This window comes from Rhinoraja longicauda, chromosome 1 (genome assembly GCF_053455715.1).
Source record: "Rhinoraja longicauda isolate Sanriku21f chromosome 1, sRhiLon1.1, whole genome shotgun sequence".
Taxonomy (NCBI): Eukaryota; Metazoa; Chordata; class Chondrichthyes; order Rajiformes; family Arhynchobatidae; genus Rhinoraja; species Rhinoraja longicauda.
The window spans coordinates 59,726,278-59,751,402 of NC_135953.1; the positions used below are offsets into that span (position 1 = coordinate 59,726,278).

At 42.2% G+C, this 25,125-nt stretch overlaps 1 protein-coding gene and 1 long non-coding RNA gene across 2 annotated transcripts in view; one reads left to right on the plus strand and one right to left on the minus strand.

Moving 5' to 3' along the window:
* Positions 1-883: 883 nt before the first annotated feature.
* dlc1 (DLC1 Rho GTPase activating protein) overlaps positions 884-25,125 on the plus strand; it is a 387,268-nt gene continuing 363,026 nt past the window's right edge. Inside the window, exons 1-2 of the mRNA XM_078398141.1 lie at positions 884-1,022; positions 6,386-7,537. Coding sequence (XP_078254267.1) covers positions 6,518-7,537 — 1,020 coding nt within the window. The 5' untranslated portion in view covers positions 884-1,022; positions 6,386-6,517. The remainder of the gene's footprint in view (positions 1,023-6,385; positions 7,538-25,125) is intronic.
* On the minus strand, positions 6,228-15,589 carry LOC144592914 (uncharacterized). Its single transcript, XR_013547189.1, has 3 exons — positions 15,506-15,589; positions 13,000-13,082; positions 6,228-6,637 (listed from the first exon to the last, which is right to left on the minus strand). It is a non-coding gene; the product is annotated as an uncharacterized LOC144592914 (long non-coding RNA).

Below are 25,125 nucleotides of genomic sequence, written 5' to 3' on the forward strand. Positions count from 1 at the left end.
AGCTTCCTCCCCAGCAATATGAATATTGACTTCTCTAACTTCAAGTAATGCTCGCTTTCCCTCTCTCTCTCTCCATCTCTCCCCTTCCCAGTTTTCTGACCAGTCTGACTGTCCCTGATTACATTGTATCTCTGTTTGCTTTGTTGTCCCCTTCTTCTAGCTAAAAATGATCTATTCTACATTTTCCTTGAACTTCATCACTTTTGATGTCTCGTTTTCACACACTTTACCTTTCTTTACCTCTGTGCCTCCCTCTCCCCTGACTCTCAGCTTGAAGAAGGGTCTTGACCCGAAACATCACCCATTCTTTCTATCCATAGAGAAGACGGCAGGGGAAGAGAAAAAGACATTCTGGCCTTCCATCACAGTGAGGAGGGACTGGAGGAGACTCACTGTGATGGATGTTTCTTTTGTTTGGTGTTGGTTATGATTGTATGTGTTATTGCATTTTTATTGATTATTCTTATTGGTCTTATTGTTGAACTGCGGGTAATTTTTCATTTCACTGCACATTTATGTGTATGTGACAAATAAATTGACTATTGACTATTGATATGCTGCCTATCCAACTGAATTACTCCAGCAATTTGTGTCTAACTCAGGGTTAAGCTGTAGGAACACCGTTATTTCTAATTTTTACTTGCTTTTGGCAAGAAGGGTTTTTTACCAGTAATCATTGACAATTGTCAATTTCATTTCTTGCTTTACTGGAATTTGTCAATAACTCTTGGCAAAGCTGGGAATGGGACTTTGTAATCTGTCAAAGGTTTCCTGAGCAGTTACCTGGGTTGGGACAGTTCTGGTTAGACAGTTTAAGGTCCATCACCGCTAAGGGTCATGCTGCGTAGATCCGGGGAAGGGAGTGAAGGATGCAAGTGTCTTGTGTAGTTGAACTTGTGATCATCTTGTTCAAGAACCTGCAGGACTGGATCTGACCTTAGGGTAGCCTACAGTTGTTGCAGGTGTGTACACTTAAGCTGTACCTCCAGATTCAGGAACCGTTTCTTCCCAGCTGTTATCAGGTAACTGAACCATCCTATCACAACTAGAGAGAAGTTCTGAACTACTATCTACCTCATTGCTGACCCTCGGACTATCTTTGATCGGACTTTACTGGCTTTAAACTTTATTCCCTTATCATGTATCCGTACGCTGTAAGTGGCTCGATTGTAATCATGTATTGTCTTTCCGCTGACTGGTTAGCACGCAACAAAAGCGTAAGGGGGTCAGGGGTTATGGGAGAAGGCAGGATAATGGGGTTAGGAAGGAGAGATAGATCAGCCATGATTGAATGGTGTTGTAGACGATGGGCTGAATGGCCTAATTCTGCTCCTATCACATGATTTATGACCTTCACTGTACCTCGGTACATGTGACAATAAACAAAACTGAACTGAGCATCATTTCCTGTACTACTGCTGTTCAGAGACAGAGCTTAAACAGCCAGAGCGAATATTGCTCATTACGCAGCTTTCCAGATGTTTTTAGCAACATACTCAGCCTCAAATCAAAATCGGGAGCTGAAACAACATTGTAAACAATCAGTCAACCATCAAGGAGAGGGATTGAGAATATCAATCCCTATTGGATGTCATGGCCAGCAGTGCAATTAGGAGCTTTCAGAAGCTGGGGGGTTTTTTCCACTGAGATTTTTTTGTAACTTCTGCCATTCCTTATTTTACCTCTTTCCCCCCACCAGTTACTCTGTTTCGGCTGCACAGGGGGTAGAGAACAGGGAATTAATGGGGCCTTTTGCAGATGCCAGTTGTTGACTAAACTCAGTGTTTGCAAAACAAAATGGTCTTGATATGTATTGGTTTCTATTGGTATTGGTTTATTATTGTCACGTGTATTACAGTATTACAGAACTTTATTGTCATTCGTTACAAATACCGAACAAAATTACAGCAGTCACAGAACACAACAAAAAAGAAAAGAACACAGGACACACGACCCCAACACAAACATCCATCACAGTGACTCCAAACACCCCCTCACTGTGATGGAAGGCAACAAAACTTCCACTCTCTTCCCCCCACGCCCACGGACAGGCAGCTCGACCCCTACCGAGGCGACCGACACGCACAGCCCCCGCAGCTGAGCCGCACCGGGCGCTGCCAAGTCCCGCGGCCGAGCCGCGCCGGCGATGTTAAGTCCAGCGGCCGAGCCGCGCCGGGCGATGGAAGGCCCCGCGGCCGAGCTGCGCCCCGGGGAAGAGACCTAATAAAAAAAAAGGTTTCTCCCACCCCACCATCCCCCGCCCCACCCCACCCCCCCCCCCCCCCCCCCCCCCCCCCCACACACATACACAGCCAAAAACAGAAACAAAAACCATCCCAACACCGACACACACAAAAACAAAACAACAAAAGACAAACAGACTGCCAGAGAGCCGCAGCCATTAGGCGCAGGCACACGAGGTACAGGGATTTTATTTGCATGCTAGCCAATTACATTAGAGTATACTATACATGAGTATTGTATAATCTAATGTTATAGTGTGAAAATGCACCCCTCCAAATTCAGGGACAGTTTCTTCCATGCAACTCAGGCAACTCAACCATCCTTTCAGCAACTAGAGATCTGAGCTACGATCTACCTCATTGGAGACCCTCATATTATCTTTGATCAGACTTTACTGGACTGCATCTTGCACTAAACGTTATTCATGTTATACCCTTTATCTTGCAGCTGTACACTGTGGATGGTTTGATTGTAATCATGTATTGTCCCTCCGCCATCGACTGGTTAGCACGCAACAAAAGCTTTCCACTGTACTTCGGTACATGTGACAATAAACTAAAGTACAGTGAAGCCATAAATCAGTACAACTGCTAGAGCAGAGAGAAAAATACCAGAGTGCAGGATATAATATTGCAGCATTGTAAAGTTACAGCTTCAGAGAAAATGTCAATGTATGCAATGAAGTAGCTTGGAAAATTGGCACCACGCTCTAGCTTAAGGGAAGACTAATGTAATGGGCATTTATGAAGACTGCTACCCTTCAGTAAGCAGCAAGCAACCAAATGCATAATAACAGATAATTGCAAAGCATATATAAGAAAAGATAATATGTGACTTGGTGCATAAGAATAGAACAAAATTACAAGAGATTTTGTGAAGTCAACATTAAATATGTTGTACTAATGTGGAATAGTATCAAACAATGCCAATAGAAGATTAAACTACAGAGTTAGAAGGGTAAACATACAAGCCAGAGAAAGTAGTGCTTTCAAACTGGAAGTATTCTCACTGCAAGTAACCACAAGCACTGTACCCGCTCCTGGTGAATGGCACTGATGGAGGTATAGAATTGGTGGAGGCACTGGGGAGAAAGGCTGTGAAGGTGTCTGAGTTTACAACATGAGAGGAAGCCTGGAAAGCAGGCCTCCGGGTACTGATCTTTCTTCATAAAGGATGATAATTATGGGAATTAAAAGGCAAACCAAGAAAATTATTTTAATTAATTGGGAAGAAGTGGGGGAGCACACACAGATTCCGATGACTGAAGGGTGAAACCTTGGGACTTGTACGCACAATTTCTTCTGCTTCTGGAAGAATAATGACTGTGAGATATTGTGACTCCATAGAAAAATGTGCCTTTAACCCCAACTGCTCATTTTGCTAATTTGTGCCAATTTGTGATATGAAGTCGTGTTATTAGGAAGATAGATACAAAGTCCTAGTGCAACTCAGCAGGGCAGGTAGTATCTCTGGAAAAAAATGATGGGTGATGTTTCAGGTCGGGACCATAAGTGTGAAGGTGCTGAGTTACTTCAGCATATTGTATCTATCTTGGTTATATACCAGCATCTGCAGTTCCTTTCTACACATATTAGGAATTTGGATGGAAATAGTCATTGAAACGCATTCTTACAAAGAAATCAGACTATTGATTCCCCAACATAAGTTTGAGTCAAAGTCAAATCTCAGAAATGAAAAAATAGTGAATTACTGCACTGATTCATTTCTCAATTTACATTATCATTGTTCTTATTTATTCTTGATGTGTTAATGACATTGACAAATCTTCACCAATTGCTACTTCTTGACAAAATGATGATGAGACATTTTTGGTGTTGCATTTCTTGTGTTGAGGGATACACATTGGGCTAATGTGGTTCTTTTAGTAACTAATTAAATCTCAGAATCATAGAATGATACGGCACAGAAACAAGACCTTCGGCCCAACTCGTCCATGGATAACAATTCCTCCAACAAGTGTACTCTTTTTTTTTACCATCCTGACTTTTTAAATCAATTCCAATGAAGACTAAGTATTCCGAGAATTTCAGAGGAAATTTGCAGAGGAAATTTACAGAGGAAATTAACTTGCAGAGGAAATGTCATCAAATGCCTTTTGGAAGGAAAGTAATGTCACAATGCAGGGTTCTCCAAAGAAATTGAAGAATTTGGTCAGGTCAAGTCCTGCCCCTTCTCTGCATTGTTGAGATCTAATAGCAGCGACTTTTTTTCATGTAGAGTCTTTAGCAAAGTAAAACATTCCAAGGTAATCTGCAGGAGAATTCTAAGCATTACATTTGTCACTCTAATATTTCTGATGAAAGATATCTCTAGAAATGTTCAAATTGCATTTTCAAAGGTAAAACAAATGTTGCTCTTCACGTTCTTTGGAAAGCAATGTGCAAATTGTAGGGAATTTCAGTCAGCTGGATCCTAAAATTGGTTGAATGATAGTTGATGGCACTTAACGCTCATTTGGTTGATGTCACTAGCTAAAAGTAAGCACAGAAAACTCCTCAATGGCCATTTACAAATAAAGCAGGAAATGCAACTTCCTTAAAAACTTACTTGTCTATCTTTTGGATACTAACTGCAGTTTACACATATGTATATGTTTTTTTTTAGCAATAGTTCAAGAAAGATATTTTCAATAGTCAATGAACATGAATGATTCATGAAATTCATATTATCTTCTGTGGGAGACACAAGAGACTTGAGGGTGCTGTAATCCGGAGCAACAAACAATAAGCTGCAAACTCTCAGTGGGTCGAGCATCATCTATGGGGGGGGGGGGGGGGGGGGAGGGGGGAAAGGAATCATCGATGCCTTGATTATCAACTCGCGGTGCTCCCGATGTGGCCTCCTCTACATCGGTGAGACCAAGCACAGCTATTCCTATGTGACCGTTTTGCAGTGGGCATTGCGAGCTCCCAATTGTATGCCATTTCCGCTCCCTTTCCCATCCCTACACCAATTTGTCCATTCGTTGCCTTCTTCCCTGCCAGGGTAAAGCTCAATGCAAACTTGAGGAACGGCACCTCATATTCTGGCCGTGTAGTCTATAATCCAATAGTCTGAATTCTCCAGTTCCCCCCCACTACTTGGCTACATCTGCCTTTTCTTTGTCTGCCTCCACTAACCGTCCACCTGCTTCTCCCTCTCTCCTAAAACCACCCCTACCGCTCCCTTACCTGACTCTTTCTGACCATCATCCAGCTCCCATCAACCGCCCAGCAATCATCTCCTGGCCTCTGCCTCACTGCTCCCTCTCTCCTCTTTATTCCAGCTCCCCTCCCTCCCCATTCTCAGTTCTGATGCAGGGTTTCAGCATGAAGCACAAACAATTTCTTTCCCACTCAATCCTCTCATAGATACTGCTTGACCTGTTTAGTTCCTCCATTATTTTATGTGTTATTTCTTTTGTGTAGGATGGATAAGGAATATGGATTGTGATGGGATGTTATATTTATCTGTTTATCACGGGTTTAAAATAGTTATTGAACTGTCCTAGGAACAATGTAAGAATTTATTACTGGCAAAGATATTTCTCATTCATTTGTAACACCAACTAAAAAATATTAAACTAGAATATCTACACATTTTAACATATTTATTTCTTAATTACATGTGACCATATCTCCAGCAATAAAATCCACACATAATATCTAGACTTCATTCTCTCCAAATCAAACTTTATATGGATAAATAACTCTTGAGGGAAACATCAAGATGGTAACCTTCACAAATATTGCATATATACCATTTAGAATTTAAAACATGTTTTTGAGAAATCTGAAAATAACAGTGGTGAGCAAAAATATGGTTGCAATCCACATGTGCATTATGATATAGTACTAATGCTATTTGTGTAAGACTTTGCAACTAATTATGTAACAATTTTCAACTTTTCTCAGTCACGTTCATTTAAGTGCAAATAGGCTTGTTCTGTAAATGCATTCAAAATAATGTTTTAATGCCTCGTGAGTTGAAAGTCTTGAGATTTCGTACACAAATTTAATAAGAGGCAATGTTTAACATGTTGCTATGAAGAAAAAACTATCTTGGCAGGAAACATTGAGCTTTATCAGTGAAGATACATATTTGTCAGATTTCTAAGACCATTCTTTTCTTTACAATACAGATTCTGTTAACATGGTTTTGAAGAACAGAAACTCTCAAATGCCCTTTATTATGGAGGGAGTCAATGGATCTCCCTGATTTTTTTTTCTCCATAGACTGAAGTACGCCTAGAAAAATCTGTAACTGGATTGTGATGACGTCTTTAGTTAATAAGAAAAGAAGCTGGGAAGACCATGTGACCAATTGGCCAGGATTTTCATTTGATTCTGTTAATTCTCGTGCAGACTGTTGTCATGGACTTGTGGCTGATAATCTAAAAACAAGTATGGAGAGCAATGAAATATCAAAACCAGACAAGGAGGAAAGGTTTTCCAGCATATCTTTACCAGAATGTTATCATAATTCTAATCTGTTTGGCCTTCAATCAAAGCAACAGTGTGGGCACAGAAGAGAAGTGGATGAAAATGATAACCATGAGAGTGAGGAGTACATCCTCTCATTAGAAGCGAGCACAGAGACTCTAGTCCACGTATCTGATGAAAACTCGGACCTCAGTTGTGAGGATGATAACAATGAGGGTGAAGGAAAGACCTCAGGGACTGAACAAGTTCCTACCAAGACTTCACCATTCAAAGAGATCAAACAAGTGACCAAAAATATTTCTGAGAATTCTGGAATTGACAACGAGCCCAATTTTGATTCGGTTCCCGAGGGAGGCGCACATTGCGATGTGAAAACAAGCCAGCCCGAGCACCTGGAACCTCCAGAGCTATTAGATCAGAGGGATTTACGGAAAAACGACCTGGATAAGGCTTTGGATGCAAGTATTCCAGCCGAAGAGCTTGTCCACACTGCAGTTGTTGCACAGCAGCGTAGGAAACATGAAGTACTGAAAGATGAATATAATGGGGAGGAATCTAATGTCGCAGATGAATTATCACCTCATTCATGTCCTGCTGTTAACGGTGAGGACCAAACGACAGAGGTTACCCCAGTGAATTGCAGTGCCGAATCGCAGCCATGCTCTGTGGAGATATTGGATCAACCCTTTCTGGAGGAAATTACTCTGGATGCTGGACAAGCTGAGAATGGTTCAGATGTTGGAAATACTACCGCAAATGTCTCAAAGCAAGCACCCCAAATACTAAATCCACAGGAAAATACAAATAATTATAATTCTCCAGATTGCCCCATAAAGCTCCGAAAAAGAAAGGTAAGAAATGAACTCTTCTAACTTACTTGTTGACTTGTTGATTGACTATTACTTTAAATAATTTTTAATATTTTGATATTTAGCTATGTTGCCTTATTTATTGCTTGGTTGATCAGATATAAGGTTTGAAGTTAAACAAGAAAGGAAATTGTTCATTCACCATGTGTACATTACGATGAGAGGCCACTCATTGGGGCTAATGTTACCTTTGGGTGATGGGTCACACCCATTTTATTGAATTGGTTCCTGCATCTGATCTTCTATAGCATTGGTTGCTATGGATAAGAAAACTGATGACTGTGAGGATGCTTGGCTTATTCAAAGATATCCAATTTACGTTAAAGTTAACTTATTGTGAAAATTTATCTGGATCAGTCTCTGTGTGTGCTAGTTTTATTCCAATGGTGATATAATTGGAAATCTGGAGTTATATCACATGGAACATACGAAAATGGTCTCGCTAAGGACATCAAATGGAAGGATTCTCGCTGGTACTTTGATCAGCTGTCCTCAATGTCAGAGATTGATGCACTCAGGGTTGAGTCACATAAGAGTATGACAAACCTTCATCCTGCTGTGACATAAAAACATAGAAAAATAGGTGCAGGAGGAGGCCATTCGGCCCTTCAAGCCAGCACCCCCATTCATTGTGATCATGGCTGATCATCCACAGTCAATAACCTGTGCCCAACTTCCCATAACCCTTGATTCCACTAGCCCCCAGAGCTCTATCTAACTCTCTCTTAAATTCATCCAGTGATTTGGCCTCCACTGCCCTCTGTGGCAGAGAATTCCACAAATTCACAAATTAACAACTTTTAAAATTATTATTTTTAATACAGCTATTAATAAACTGGAAGTCAATCCAGTTAATGCCTTGTTACAGTGAAGCTTGGTTTTTAAGTAACCCATACAAGATGTTATAGTTCAAAACTCTCAAGTACTTACCGACTTGTCAGTGATTTCAGCGAAAATTAGGACACCGGAGATGCATTGACAGTGTGGGAATTTCGCGATGTTTCCGAAGACGGTGTAATCTCGACCTGACTCGGCATTGTCGTGGTCATTGTCGTCGGGTAAAAGAAGATTTTGGCGATCTGCTACGACTTTGACAGTCCCCCGCTGTCGCCTAAAAAATCGCCTAGTGGGACAGGCCCTTAAGCCTCACACTGTCCTGACTTGGAAATAGATCACCATTCTTTCACTGTAACAATCCTGGAAATTCCTGCCCAACAGCATTCTGCGTAGACTCACACCACTTTTAGTCAGAGGGTGGTTAATCTGTGGAACTCATTGCCACAGAGAGCTGTGGAGGCCAAGTCACTGGATTTTTAAGGCAAAGATAGACAAATTCTTGTTTGGAATGGGTGTCAAGGGTTATGGGGATAAGGCTGGAAAATGGGATTAGGAGGCAGAGATCAGCCATGATGAATGAATAAGTTTTATTGACCAAGTATGTACACATACAAGGAATGTGCCTTGGTGCTCTGCTTGCAAGTAACTACATGAACATACAGTAAACAATTAGGAATAAAGCATAAAACATTAAACATTAAGAATACAACATTATGGTTTAAACATGTGAGTGAAATAAACCAGAGCAAATAGAGACGACAGACTTTTGGTTATTGAGTCGAGCTATTACTAGCGGGGGGAAAAAGCTGTTTTTATGTCTGGCTGTGGCTGCTTTGACAGTCTGGAGTCACCTTCCAGAGGGAAGTGCTTCAAAGAGTTTGTTGCCAGGGTGAGAGGGGTCAGAGATGATCTTGTCCACTTGCTTCCTGGCCCTTGCAGTGTACAGTTCGTCAATGGGGGGAAGGTTGTAGCCAACAACCTTCTCAGCTGATCAAACGATTCATTACAGCCTCCGGATGTCGTGCTTGGTGGCTGAGCCAAACCAGACTATGATGGAGAAGGTGAAGATGGACTCTACGATGGCAGTATAGAATTGGACCATCATTGCCTGTGGCAGATTGTGTTTCCTCAGCTGCCGCAGAAGTACATCCTCTGTTGGGCCTTTTTGACTGTGGAGTCGATGGTGGCCCCCCATTTAAGGTCTTTGGAGATGATGGTTCCAAGGAACTTAAATAACTCCACGGATGTGACTGTGATGTTGTTGATGGTGAGTGGGGGGAGGGGAGGGGGAGCTCTCCTAAAGTCTACAATTAGTTCCACTGTCTTAAGAGCATTGAGCTCCAGGTTGTTGCGATGGCACCAGGACGTCAACTGTGTCACTTCCTGTCTGTAGGCAGATTCCTCCCCATCCTCACCAGTCCAATCAGGGTTGTGTCATCCACAAACTTGAGAAGCCTGACAGAGGAGTCTGTGGAGGTGCAGTCGTTGGTGTAGAGAGAATAAAGGAGAGGGGAGAGTACGCAGCCTTGCAGGGCTCCTATTCTGAGGGTCTGCGGGTCCGAGATGTGCTTTCACAGCCTCACATCCAAAACAAAAAAAAATCCAAAATAGCTTTATTTGTCATTCGTTCCGAACGAGATTACTTAGTCAGCAATATAAAAAACACAAGACACAACCCCAACACAAACATCCATCACAGTGACTCCAAACATCCCCTCACTGTGATGGAGGCCAAAAACTTCCCCTCTCTCTTCACCCATGCCCCTCCCACGTACAGACAACTCGACCCCTACCGAGGCGACCGACCCGCAAAGCCCCCGCAAGGAGATGGAAAGTCCACGCGGGCGAGCCGCACCGGGCGATGGAAAGTCCCGCGGCCGCGCCGCACTGGAAAGTCCCGCAGCCGAGCCGCGCCGGGCACTGTTCAGTCCCGTGGCCGCGCCGCACCGGGCGATGGAAGGCCCCGCGGCCGCGCCGCACTGGGCATTGTTCAGTCCCGCGGCCGAGCCGCACCGGGCATTGTTCAGTCCCGCAGCTGCGCTGCACCGGGCACTGTTCAGTCCCATGGCCGAGCCGCACCGGGCGATGGAAGGCCCCGCGGCCAAGCCTCGCCCCGAGGAAGAGACCTAAAAAAAAAAAGATTTCCCCCACCCCCCCTCCACATACACCCCCCCCCCCACACATGCACCCCCCACACATACATAACCAAAAACAAAACACCCCAACACCAACACACAAACAAAAAAAGGACAAAGGACAAACAGACTGCCAGCAAGCCGCAGCCGTTAGGCGCCGCCACACATGCTACTTCCTGTCTGTCAGGAAGTTGATGATTCACTGACAGAGGGGTTCAGGCACAGTCAACTGGGAGAGTTTGGAGTGTAGTAGCTCTGGCACAATTGTGTTGAATGCAGAGCTAAAGTCCACAAACAAAATCCTGGCATAGGTCCCCTTGCGGTCTAGGTGCTGGAGGATGAAGTGCAGGCCTAGGTTGACTGCGTCTTCCACTGATATATTGGCCCGGTATGCAAAATGCAGAGGATCCAGAGGTTTGTGATGTTTTTCAGCTGGGCCAGCATGTCTTTCAAAGGTCTTCATGATTACAGAGGTCAGTGCGACAGGCCTGTAGTCATTAAGACCAGTGATCCTTGTCTTTTTGGGTACAGGGACAATAGTGAAGACTTTGAAGCAGGTAGGGACCGTGCAGGTTTGCAGGGACTGGTTGAAAATGTCTGTGTAGACCGGTGCCAGTTGATCGGCACAGAGCTTGAGGGTAGAGGGGGAAACATTGTCCGGTCCTGGAGATTTCTGGCTTTTCTGTCTCCTGAATAGCCTCTCCACCTCCTCAAGTTCTATTGTTGGAGATGGAGAAGTGGCCAGACTGATGTTGGGCAGCAAGGAGGGGGTGGGTAGTGAACGAGGGCCCAGTCCAGCAGACTGGAGTCACACTGGAAGTGGGTGTGAAGTGGTGATTGCAGAGGGGTGGGGGGGGGGGGGGGAATGGGCCAGTCTTTGCAGAACAGAGTCAAGCTGTGTGTAGGTGTGAAGTGGTAATTGGGGGGGGGGGGGGGGGTGGAGAGACTCCCATGGTTATGTTTCTATTTCTCAAACCTCCAGTAGAACTCGTTCAGGTCGTTGGTCAGTTGACGATTGTCCAAGATTGTCCAATTTTCCTCTTGTAGCTGATGATTTCTTCCAAACTGAAGAAGTATCATTAGCTAAGAACTTGCTCCTCAGCTTCTCAGAGTACCTTTCCTTGGCAGCTCTGATTCCTCTTCTCAGCTTGTACCTGGCCTGCCTGTAGAGGTCTGCATCCCCGCTCCTGTAGGCATCTTTTGACTGGCGGAGCTGTCTGAGTTCTGCTGTGAACCAGGGCATTAATGGTGGAGTGATTGAATGGTGGAGTGGACTCGTGCCGAATGGCCTAATTCTACTCCAATCACTTGTGAATTGTGAACTGCAGCAGATCAAGAAGGCTGCTCACCACAACCTTCTCAATTAGGGCTGGGCAATTAAAAGCTTGGCTCAGGCTGTGAAATGCACATCCCTTGAATGAATAGAAAAATGAAGGTCACAGATTTAGAAAGTATTATTGAAGCTGCCTAGGCAAGTTAAAGTCCAAGGATTTGCAGAGCACAGGTTGCACTGACATTTAAAGTCAATGGACAAAGTACCATTCAAGTAGAAGCTTTCTCCTGAATGACTCCAACTGCACACAAAAAAGCCACATCACCAAGCTGCATAAGTCTTTCCCGTTCCTCAGTGACCAAAAGGTTAATTGAAACCTCCTTCATCAGCCTACCCCTCAAACAACAGTTAAAATTAGAAACCAAGCCTTGCTGTTCATTCTGAGAAATTAAATGTCTTTAAAAAAATGTGGCCAGCATGTTGGTAATGTGCAAAACAAAGACATTCAAAGAGTAGTGTGTTTAGTTGAGTTTGGAGATGCAACGTAGAAACAGGTCCTTCAGTCCATCGAATCTCTGACGACTCAGTAGAAGTACTTAAGTAGATTGAAGGTATCACAGAATGCTGGAGTAACTCAGCAGGTCAGGCAGCATCTAGGAGAGAGGGAATGGGTGACGTTTTGGGTCGAGACCCTTCTTCAAACTTGAGTCTGAAAAAGGGTCTCGACCTGAAAAGTCACCCATTCCCTCTCTCCTGGATGCTGACGGACCTGCTGAGTTACTCCAGCATTTTGTGATACCTTCGATTTGTACCAGCATCTGCAGTTATTTTCCTACATAAGTAGTTTGAAGCACAATGTATGATTGGAGTGCATTATGGTTCCATGATTTGTTGGGGGTGATTTAAAAATCATTGTTGAATGCCAACCACACACAAGATCAAAAGAATTAGAATGACGAGCTTCTGTGTGCGTTTGTTGGGAGGCTTCAGTGATAGTCTCCAATGACTATTTTTGAAACTTTGTTTCCTGTTCTTTTCTAATTTCCAGTGGAATCAATGGGCACAGGCATTATGAACAAATGGTTCTACATAGTTTTTGTAAATCATTTTCAGTTATTTGGACTCCACATCCTAAGTATAATTTGTGAAATAAAAATACATTTAACTGTGTTTACATTTATCAAATTATAAGTGCTTACCTCTTTTGAATCAAGGGTTGTATTTAAAGCACTCCTTTAAAAACTGTTCTGTTGGCATGCTTTACATTTGGCAAACACATGAACTTGTGAGGGGAAGAAAACAACAAAGTAAAACTCTTAAAACCAGAATAATGTTTGGTACAGTTGCACCAACAATGGTGCACAAAGCAAAACACTAAACCCTTGTCCTTGTGATTAGGAATCAATAATTGCTCATATTTAATACATGGATAAAATTACATGAAACACAAATTTTTGTTGTGTGTTTTTTTTTGCCAATGATCCAAATGGTCTACTTTGAACCAATTTAGTTTCCATTGTCAGCTGTCAAAATGAAGGATGATACTAGTGTTGAAAACATTGCTGGCTGTGGAAGAACAGCTATTTTCAATTTCCGAGCCATTTTACAGCCAATGCTTATGCGGATTTACGCCACATTGTTGTTCATATCAGGGACTCATACTCTGAGATTGCCAGCCTGTAAGCCAAACTTCATAAGAGTAAAGAACATATGATGGATTATTTCCTAACAGTGTTATTTCTCCAATCCTGCTAAAATTGGGTTTGCAGTATTTCATATCTTAAGATGTAGTTTTTAAAAGTATATTTGAAGTGCATGTTTGTATTCAAATGTTATACATTGAATATCCAAAGTAGTGTGCCAGGAGTGTGCTACCAGGGGTGGTGGTGGAGCAGATACGATAGTGGCATTTAAGAGGCTTTAGGATGGGCACATGGATGTGCAGGGAATCAAAGGATATGGATCACGTGCAGGCAGAATAAATTAGTTGAATTGGGAATCGCATTTGGCATGGACGTTGTGTGACAAAGGACCTGTTCCTGTTCTATGTTATATGTTCTCTGGATACTTACAATGGTCATTATCTAAATGTTTACTTATTTTAGTGCATCATTTATCATTTGGGGATTTCTAGAATTAAGCTGTTTTAATAAAGATGTTTACATTACTCAGTGAATAACACAGGTTGCTAGTAATTCTGTCCTTGTACTCAAGTAAAGGACTACTTAAAAATTGAGTGTTAACAATGAATTATGGAAGTTCGATATGTTAATCTAATATAACAAAGTAGCAAGAGCAGAAGTTAAGAACTCTGTTTTAAAGTCCAAGCAGTTTTTTTTTAAAGCATAAAGCTAACAGGCTAAGGACATTGAAATAACTAGCATGAATGGGTTCAAGGTCATACAAGTTCAGCTTGTTGAAAGAGCAAGAATTTACTGGCTTGGCAAGAACCTGATAGGGAGACTTGAAATCAGTCAGAAACAGGGTAAGCTTGCAGGTGACCTGATAGAAGTTTATAAAATTATTAGCGTAGATAAAGTAGACGGTCAAAGTATTTTTCCCAGCGTGGAAATGTCACATACTAGAAGGCATAGGTTTAAGACGAGAAGGGAAAAGTTTAATGGGGAATTATGAGACAAGTTTTCTTTTTTACACAAATGGTTTTAGATGCCTGAAACACGTTGCTGGAGGAAGTGGCAGAAACAGATACGATGGTAACATTGAAGAAGCATTTAAAGAGAGACATAAATAGGCAAGGAACAGAGGGAATAGACCTCGCCCAGGCACGTGAGATTAGTTAGATTGGCATTATGGTTGGTGCAGATGTGGTGGGCCAAAGGTCCTGAACTGTGCTGAACTGTTCTGTTTCTTTGTTGAAGAAGGGTCCTGACTTGAAATGTCACCTATACATGTCCTCCAGAGATGGTGCCTGCACTACTGTAATACTCCAGCACTTTGTGCCTTTTTTTGTAAACCCAGCATCTGCTGTTCATTTTGATTACATTTGTTTATTGTTTGGCCTGACATTTGTTTTCCCCTTCTGACCACCAAATATTCTTATATCCTTGTACTTGGAGTTTCATTAAGCAACCTTGGTAATTTGAAAGCAACATGTTTAGATATAGTATGAAATCATATTATTGATTATCAAAAGATGATACAATTTAGCATGTACACATTTCAGATTTCCAGCGTTCTAAATTGATGTCAACAACAAATCCTGGTGGGCAAGAATATTTACATTCTAATACAAGCTACTTGTCAATTATGCAAAGGAAGTATAATGCTGCTAATTATCTGGAAAGTTACAAATTCTTTGGATGGTGTTGCTTGAACTGCTGGTAGGAATTCATTTCCTGTTAATGCAAAATTGTTCTGAAGCTGTTTTTTATCCTATTCTTATTGAGTTATAGAATCAAGTTTAATCTTTTGCTTTAATCTGAACAATTATACTGTAATTATTTAAATAGCTCCTCCTTTCAATTTCCCAATGGCTTCACAGAATCTTAATCTAACCATTCTAGTCAAATGTGTCCCCTGCATCGAAACAAAATGCTAGTTCATTTTGTACATGTTACAAAAATAAGTTTATTTGAAAACAATTTTGACAAAGGGTATTTTTTTAGGTTTCTCAACATGAGCTATTAACTAAAAGCAGTAATAGTCTGGATTTTGCAGCTGACCTGTTAAAATACCGATGTTTACCTGGAAGCCAACTTGCTGTATGATGACAGTTCCTCTGTCAGAGATGAGACCTGGAATCACAGCAGAGCCTTCAGGGAAGAAACCTTATCACATGAGCAGAGGGAGGAGGAAAGAGAGAATGGATTGCTATAAAACAGGGCCTGTCCATGATTATGCTGAGAAAGCTAAGAATTAAATAAAACACATCCATGGTTTACCCACCCATTTAAAACTCAGCCTTTCCAATGTGTAGAAAGTAATTTTAAGAATGTCTCGAAAGTTTTGAAACAAAACCGTACTGCAAAAACCAATTTTAATAAAATACATTAAAACTTACCCTGCAGCTATTCCGCTCCATGCAGATGAATGGAGACTGTGTTCAGGTTGTTTGTGCAGATTCCCCAGTGCAGCTGCTGGGGATTTGCCACACGTTGGCACCCTGCAGTTTGATTCCATGAGGAGGTCATCAGACCACAAAGGAGAAAGGCCCTGGCAAACAGGTATTTGGAAGGAAGCTCAGATATTCCACAATTGGGCAACTTACAGTATGTAGCAATAGTAAACCTGGTGATGATGATGATGATGATGATGATACTTTATTGTCACGTGTACCTCTAAATCTAGGCACAGTGAAAATCTTTGTTTTGCACACAATCCAATAAAACATGGGGGCGGCGTGGCATGGCATGGCTGCTGGAGCACTTTTTCATGGAACTATCACCATTTAATGTGGAATCCAAGCTAGACTCAAGCAGTATTTTTTCTGTTTTTTTGATGGATATCTAGGTTGACAACAGTGCAAATCATCTGTCCTGAAGTATTTTCAAAGGGTTTGTGAGAACCTCAGGCACAGGATCTTGCAACACCTAGCACAGATGGGGATGACTAGTAGAGTTTGCCTATTTATTCTCACATCCAGCTTCCTACCAATAATCCTGTGATGTTGCTTTGTGTTTTTTTTTTAATGATTTTGGTTGCTTTTTTGAGGGAGCATCCCCTGAAGATCCCTTTGATTGTGAGGGGAGGTCATAACCTATGATAAACCTTTGTTCCTGGGTTATTGAGTTGCCAAACTAGTCCATAATTTAACCGGGTATGTTATAAACACAACTGCATTTCACAACTATATATCACATTAGTAATTGCTCAACCAATCACATTTTTCTCTCCCCCCCCCCCCCCCCCATCCCCCTACAATCAGTCTGAAGAAGGGTGTCGACCTGAAATGTCATCTATCTATGTCCTCTAGAGATGCTGCCCGACCCGCTGAGTTACTCCAGCATTTTGCGCCTTTTTGCATGTCCAATATGCCGCCATTACATCTGGCCATTCGGGAATACAAGCCTCCTTTATCTTCTGTACAATGTCGGGAGGTGTTTCAGCTGTGGAGAACATTGCCACCGAGCAGTCTCTGCCTACAACCAGCACCCACACATTCCAACAGAAATCATCGGTCAGCATTCAGGAGCACGTACCTTGGTTGTTTATTGAGAGAGTCCTAGCATTGCCACGCATGAGATGAACACCCCACCACATACATGATTAAACTAGTAGGATCACACTTACACCTGTTCCAGAGATCACAGTAGCCATTCATGCATCTTCACTCTCCAGACCAATCAGTACATTCCTTCTCAGAGTGCATGCCTCCACAAAATATATAGTTCAATGTACAACACTCTCAATGATTTTGGAATTTTAAAAAATAACTTAAAAGATGGAATATTATGACTGAAGGACATTCTAAAATGACTGAAGGACATTCAAGGGATGATATTGTCCACAATCAAGACATTAGATAGATAACAAATTACGCAGAATAAAAAGATCACAAAACATCCTTTCAGCCAAACCTGCCTATGTTGCTCAAGAGATTCCTCTCATTTTAGGTTCCTCGTCTCATGTTTGCTCCCAGGAAGAAAGAAAAACAGACTTGCCTTTACATTGAATTTCTCACTTTAAGGATCTCTTAAAGTGGTTTATGCCCAGTGAAGTATTTTTGAAATGCAGTTATTGTTGCATTATGAGAAACATAGCGGACAAATCACAGAGCAAGCTTCCAGAAATAATTCAGTAATAATCATCTTTCCATACATTGGGTGATGGACAGAAAAATGGCCTGTACACAAGGGATAAAACTTCAAAAACATTACAATTGGGATGAGTTATGCTATGTCAAAGCCGCAGACAGGACCTTAGTGTCATACAGCATGAAAACAGGCCCTTTGGCTCAACTCGGACATGCCAATCAGGATGCCCCATCTAAGCTAGTCCCATTTACCTATGTTTATCCAATAACACTCTCGATCTTTCCTGGCCATGTAAATGGCCAAATCGCTTTTAAATGCTGTTATAGTGCCGACCTAAACCTATTTCCTCTGGCAGCTCTTTCCATATACTCACCTCCATCTGACTGAAAAAGTTGTGTTTCAGATTCCTATTAAATACTTTTCCTCACCTTAAATCTATCCCCTCTAGTTTTTGATTCCCATATCCTGGGGAAAAGATTTAGTGCATTCACGCTATCTATTCCCCTCATGATTTTATATGCCTTTATAAGATCTGCCTTCTGCACTCCAAGGAATTAAGTCCGAACCTGCCCAACCTCTCCATGTAGCTATAGCCCTCGAGATCTAGTAACCTACTTGTAAATCTTCTATGCAGTCTTTCCTGTTTACTTGCATCTTTCCAGTTCAGTTCAGTTTATTGTCACGTGTACCGAGGTACAGTGAAAAGCAGATAGATCAAAGGTGAACAGATACTGGCTCACAAACATCTTGCATGACTACAGATGCTCCCCGACTAACGATGCTTCGACTTGCAATATTTTGACTTCGCGATGGTGCAAACGGCAGTGACCTGCAGCGAGCCTCAGCTCGCTTCCGGCCACATGATCACGTGTATTCAATGCATTTCGACGTACGATATTTTCGGTTTACGATGGGTTTCTCAGAACGTAACCCCATCATAAGTTGAGGAGCACCGGTAGTCCCATTTACCTACCTTGATTTAACAATGCATCCAAGATGCAGTCCCTACATAATGCGATTTTCTCCTCGTTCTGCAAAGGAATGTCAGCCCAGATCTTTCTTCTCAATTGACCAAAGTCTGAATTGGATCCAAAAACAAATGACTGTGAACTTTCTAAGGATTTGACTTGCTGGTCGATGGCTGACGCAAGTGGGATCAAGATGAGTGACCAGCGAACAATCAGTTTGTACTTGAACCAAAGTATAGACAAGGTTCCAGCCAATTAATGGTCAGGAAAGGCCTTTAATGTAAAAAATAAATGAGTGCAAGATATTAATCAGATGAGGGAAGGAAGTGATGGAGATAATGAGAAGATTGATAGATGGAACTGAGACAAATTAACAAGTAACAGTCTCACTGCACCTTTCTTGTCTGCTTAAATTTGGAAATATCAATGAATTGCTGTAGTCAAAATGAGTAAACTATTAAAAGAAACAATTGTACAGAAAAAAATTAATGAAACAGAAACTACAGATTAAAAATGCAAGCAAGGGTTGAAATATTTGAAAAGTTATCAAAGAAAAACACAGGAAAAATATCTGCTCCATGGTGAATGATAGCAATAAAAAACCAACAGATCATCAGAACATATCTTCAATTATAATATTTTAATACATCTTGCATGCACAATAAATGCTGCATAGCTCATTACAAACTGAATAGTAAAAAGAAAAACCCTAACTGAAGAAAGGAAGTAACATACGCCAAGGTTGAGGATGTGCGAGTGAACTACTGCCTCACCTGAAAGGACTGTCGGTGTCCTTGGATAGAGTCGAGGGAGGAGGTATAGGGACAGGTGTTGTATCTCCTGTGGTTGCAGGGGAAAGTACCTGGGGAGGGGGTGGTTTGGGTGGGAAGTGATGAGTTAACCAAGGAGTTGTTGAGGGAACGTTTTCTGTGGAAAGTGGAAAGGGGTGGAGATGGGAAGATCTGGATGGTGGCGGGATTCTGTTGGAGATGGAGAAAATGTCCGGGGATTATGTGCTGTTCGCGACAACTGATGGGGTTGAAAGGTGATGAATAGGGAGACTGTCCCTGTTCCTGTCGCGACTGGGGGGAGGGGGAGCATGAGCAGAGCTGCGGGATAACAAGACTCGGCAATAGTTTCGCTGAACTCCTCTGCTCAGTCTGCCTAGGTCTACATGATCTCTAGGTCGCTAAACACTTTAACTACCCATCCCATTCCCACACTGATCTTTCTGTCCTGGGCCTCCTCCATTGTCAGAGTTAGGCCCAATGCAAATTGGAGGGTCAGCACCTCATATTTCACTTGAGCAGTTTGCAACCCAGCAGTATGAATATTAATTTCTGAAAATTCAAGTCACCCTTGCTTTCCCTCTTTCTCCATCCCTCCCCCACCCTAGTTCTCTGATTAATTTTTTTGATTGTATGCCTCTTTGTCAACTTCCCCTCAGCTAACAATGAACCACTCTTGCATTTCCTGATCATCGTCTGCTTTGATGTGTCATTTTCACACCTCACCCTTCCACATATCTCTGGACTCCCTCTCCCCTGACTCTCAGTCTGAAGAAGTATCTCAACCCAAAGCGTCACCCATTCATACGCTCCAAAGATGCTGCCTGTCCCGCTGAGCTACTCCAGCATTTTGTGTCCATCTTCGGTGTAAACCAGTATCTGCAGTTTCTTTCTACAAATTATAATATGATCATGGATGTGGGAGAGAGAAGGGACTCTACATTTTCACAAAGAGCCGTCATAGTTAGAGATTTCGATATAAATTCAATATTACTAGTATTTAACATAAACACTAGTGCAAATGTTAAACCTATTACTTTTTATTATCATTCAAATTATTTTTGTCGGCTTAGCTAATTGAAACCAGTTCTAAACACAGGCAAATTACCCATTGAAACCTTCTTCCAAATTTAAACATTTTTTCTTGTAACTTCTCTTCTTTTATATCATTAACAGAGATCAGAATAGTAGTCCATATATTGGGGACACATACAGCAGATGCAATGCCAGGGATAATTAATGCTTTTAATGTATTCTTCATCCCAAAGACATGTCAATGTCTGCCAAATTCTGGTATCCAAGGTATATTACAAATCTGAATTGGTGCTGCTAGTACTGGGTGTAGTGAGACCTCAAGAAAGAAATTAATTACTGGTGGAGACACAGTACCTGCAGATGCTGGAATCCTGAGTAAAACACAAAGTGCTGAAGTCACTAAGTGTATCAGGCAGCATCTCTGGAGGACATGGATAGATGACATTGCGGGCTGGGATCCTTCTTTAGACTGACGAACCGAAATGTTGCTTATCCATGTCCACCAGGGATGTTGCCTGATCCGCTGAGTTACTCCAGCACTTTTTCAATTGCTGGTGGTCTTGTATTGTGTAAATTGTAGTAAAGTTGCAAACATGCATCATGCACTAATTTAGTCCATCGATCATTGCAATTATGCTATTGCATTACAGTTAAAAAGATGTTCAATAATTGTCAGTTGTGACATGATCAAAACTGTTGAAAAACTACAAAAGAAACCATACAACAATCTGCAAGGTACTCTACGTTAATTTGTTATCCAATTACGATGCAGACTTTGTGATGCAATGGGACAGTAAACAAAGATTACGTCTCTGATGTATATTTTTGCTTTCGGCCAATTTTGGAATTCGAAGCATCATAGACACCTTGCAAAGGAGGTCGGTGAAATCTTAACATAATTCAAGCTACATATTTCTGGTTTGCAAAAAAAACTATTCTAATTTTGTCCTGGCCTCCTCCATTGCCAGAGTGAGGCCACACGCAAATTGGAGGAACAGCACCACATATTTTGCTTGGGTAGCTTACCACCCAGCGGTATGAACCTCAAATTCTCTCATTTTAAGTAACTTCTATTAACACTACCTTCCCCTCCTCCCTTTCCCCCTTACTCCACCCTGGTTGTTGAACCAGTTCCACAGCTCTCCACATAGTATCCCTCCAGAGATCATATCTTCCCTATCCAACAATGGGCCTACCAGGGCGCCTCTCTGCCTCAGGTCATTTGTTGCTGACCCAGTGGGTCTTGGTCTTTTCTCGCCTTCCCCCCCCCCGCCCACCTCCTACTTTCAGTCTGAGGAAAGGTCCCAACCTGAAACGTCACCTATCCGTTTACTCCAGAGATGCTGCCTGACTCACTGTTACTCCAGCACTTTGTGTCTATCGTTGGCATAAACCAACATTGACAGTTCTTTGTTTCTGCATCATAATTTTGGTGTGGATTTGCAATCTTTGTCTTGGAAAATTGAAAAATTCCTGTTCATCCTGTTGGTGCTGCGCAAACATTGCTGAAGTAATTTTATGCACTGTGAGGTACATCTGTATTCTGTGTCTAGCTCGTGCACCTGGCTTCAGAGCATTAGCACGCAGATTGGGTGCCAAAGGTGGAAAGGCTTCATGGCATCATCTTGGTAAACAAGAATAAACAAGTTGTAATAAGTTTTATTCCATCAGATGCAATTTGATACAGTTGGCAACTGCACAGCATTTCTTCCAGAATCTTGTTAAACCATTTCTGGCAAGGTGCAGAAAATGTCCTTTTGTAGTGTGTACATGTGTTTGAGACTCTGCAAAATTTAGATCTAATAATTTGGCAGACTTTGCTGAACAATGTGGCTTGGGGCTTGTATATCAAGTATGGATTCATGATATAATAATCTGCAAGTACAAATTTGGTGCTCAATGGTTATTGAGTGCAGTGCAAGGATACAGAAAATATTTACCCATCTGCCCTACTAGTTCCCTCGAAGTCTTTGTTGTTTCTCCATCTCCCTAAGTACATATACATTTACTTCAGAAATAAATATTATTCTTTCTCTTTCATTGGATTATTAAAGGTATATTACACTTATTTACAAAGTGCTTAACAAGGGAGGAGAATAATCAGAAAGGAAGAGTAGCAGTGATGAATAGAAATCAGGAGGATGATAAGTGAGAAGGAATCAATTGGGAGAGGGGACAATTTAAATCATTTTTCTGCAATGCTAGAGGTGACCAAGTTGGTAGACAATGCTCATAGCATGAGTGAGATTTCTAGACGGTTTTATGCTACACATGCCGAGGTGTTTGCATATTTAATCTCCTCCTGGGGAGATTACATGAATTAATTTAAGTTTTCCAACTGGTCCGAGACAAGATGTCATCTGCATTAGAATATTTTTTGTTTTACAATTATGTTGAACAAAATATTGCTGATGTAGGGAATTAAATCATTTGGGAGTGGGTGGAAAAAATTATGCATTGTGCTTCTTATTGCCTACTTATCCAATATGTAAAAGTTAAGATCACCGTCTGAACTGTTTTAAAGGCTGCCTAATAGTTTTCATTTAATTTCCACAAACTTACACCTTTGACCATGCCAGGAGATTGCAGGCAGCTGCAGGACCAATAAGATTGTCAGGGTAAGGGATTTTTAAATTCCCAATATACTTTTATCATAGTGCAGAAGGTTTAGAACAAGCTTAATTTGTCAAATGTGTTCAGGAAAGTTTCCTCAGACAATATGGAGAGGGAGAGGGCAATGCTTGGCCTAGTCTTAGGAAATTGGGATGGGCAAGTGGTTGAAGTGTTTGTGGATGAACCTTTTGGGACCAGCAACAACTGTTCTATTAGCTTTAAGATAGTTAGGGATAAAGACAGGCCAGGCCCACAAAAATTGGGGCAAGGCCAACTTTGATGGTAAAAGACAGGAACTTGCTCTAGTTGATTGGAGCAGGTTGTTTGCAGATAAAGGAATGTCTGGAAAGTGTGATGCTTTTAAGTGTGGTGACTCGAGTTCAGGCCATGTTCCTGTTCCTGTTAGCGTGAAGGGCAAGACAGGTGGGCATAAGGAAGCTTGGATGATGAGAGAAATTGAAGCTCTGGTCAAGAATAAGAAGGAGGCATGGAGCAGGTATAAGCAGCTGGGATCAAAGTGTATCCCTGGAGGAGTTTCAGGGACTGAAGAGCACGTTAACAAAGGAAATCAGGGGCACAAAAAGGGGACAGAAGATAGCTCTGACAAAATAGTAAGGAAAATCCTGTGTTATAAGTACCTTAAGGGGAAAAGGATAACCAGAGAGAGAATACGGCCTTTCAGGAATCAAAGCAGTCATCTCAATGTGGAGCCACAGGAGATGGGCAAGATTCTCAATGAGTATTTCTCCTTTGTTTTTACCTTGGAGAAAGACATGAAGGCGGGGGAACTCGGGGCAGTCAATGGAAGTGTGTTGAGGGCAATCAGTCTTATGTTCGAGGAGGTGATAAATGAACTGATGTGAATGAAGGTAGACAAATCCGAACCTGATCAGATATATCCAAAGACACTATGGAAGGATAGAGAAGAAATTGCAGGTGCCCTGGCTGAGATATACGAGTCATCATTAAATACAGGTGAGGTGCAGGTAGATTGGAGGGTGGCAAATGCTGTGCCTCTATTCAAGAAAGACTGCAAGGAAAAGCTTAGGAACGAGGGGCCAATGAGCCTAACATCGGTGGTCAGAAAGTTACTAGAGAGTATACGATACGATATGATGTGATAGAACTTTATTTATCCCAGGAGGGAAATGAATCTGCCAACAGTCATAAAAACACAAAATACATGAAACATGAAATTAAAGTGATGAGTTGAAAGACTTGGGGGAATGTGCAAAGATTGGAGAGGAGGGGGGGAGTCAGTCTCAGTCTACCCCACGATAGAAAGGGGAGGAGTCATAAAGTTTGATAGCCACAGGGAAGAAGGATCTCCTGTGGTGTTCTGCACTGCATCTTGGTGGAACCAGTCTGTTGCTGAAGGTACTCCTCAGGTTGACCAGTGTGTCATGGAGAGGGTGAGCTGTATTGTCCAGGATGTTCTGTAGTTTGAGGAGCATTCTCCCCTCCAAGACACCTCCCATGAATCCAACTCTGCCCCCAGGACTGAGCCAGCCTTCCTGATGAGTTTGTTGATCCTAGCGGTGTCCACAGCCTTCCCCCTGCTGCCCCAGCACACGGCAGTGAAGAAGCTGGCACTGGCTAGCACCGATTGGTAGAACATCTGCAGCATCCTACTGCAGAGGTTGAAGGAGCAGAGCCTTCTCAAAAGGTAGTCAGCTCTGTCCCTTCTTGTACAGGGCCTCAGTGTTCCTGGACCAGTCCAGTTTACTGTCCAGGTACGCTCCCAGGTATTTGTACTCCCTGGTAAACTGCACATCCACACCATTGATGGGGAAAGGGGACAGGGATGTTCCTCTCCAACTAAAGTCCACCACCAACTCTTTAGTTTTGTTGGTGTTGAGCTGCAGGTGATTCGGCCCACAACACTCAACAAAGTCGTCGACTATACTTCGGTATTCATCTTCCCTCCCCTCACTAATGCAGCCCACAATTGCAGAGTCATCTGAAAACTTCTGCAGGTGGCAGGAGTCCGAGTTATAACTGAATTCTGAGGTGGAGATGGTGAACAGGAAGGGAGAGAGGACCATCCCCTGTGGGGTCCTGTGTTGCTCACCACCATGTCCGAGACACAGTTCTGTAGCCTGACATATTGTGGTCATCCAGTCAGGTAGTTGGTGATCCAGGACACCAATGGAGCATCCACCCACATCTTCGTTAGTTTGCTCCTGAGCAGTGCAGGCCGGATGGCG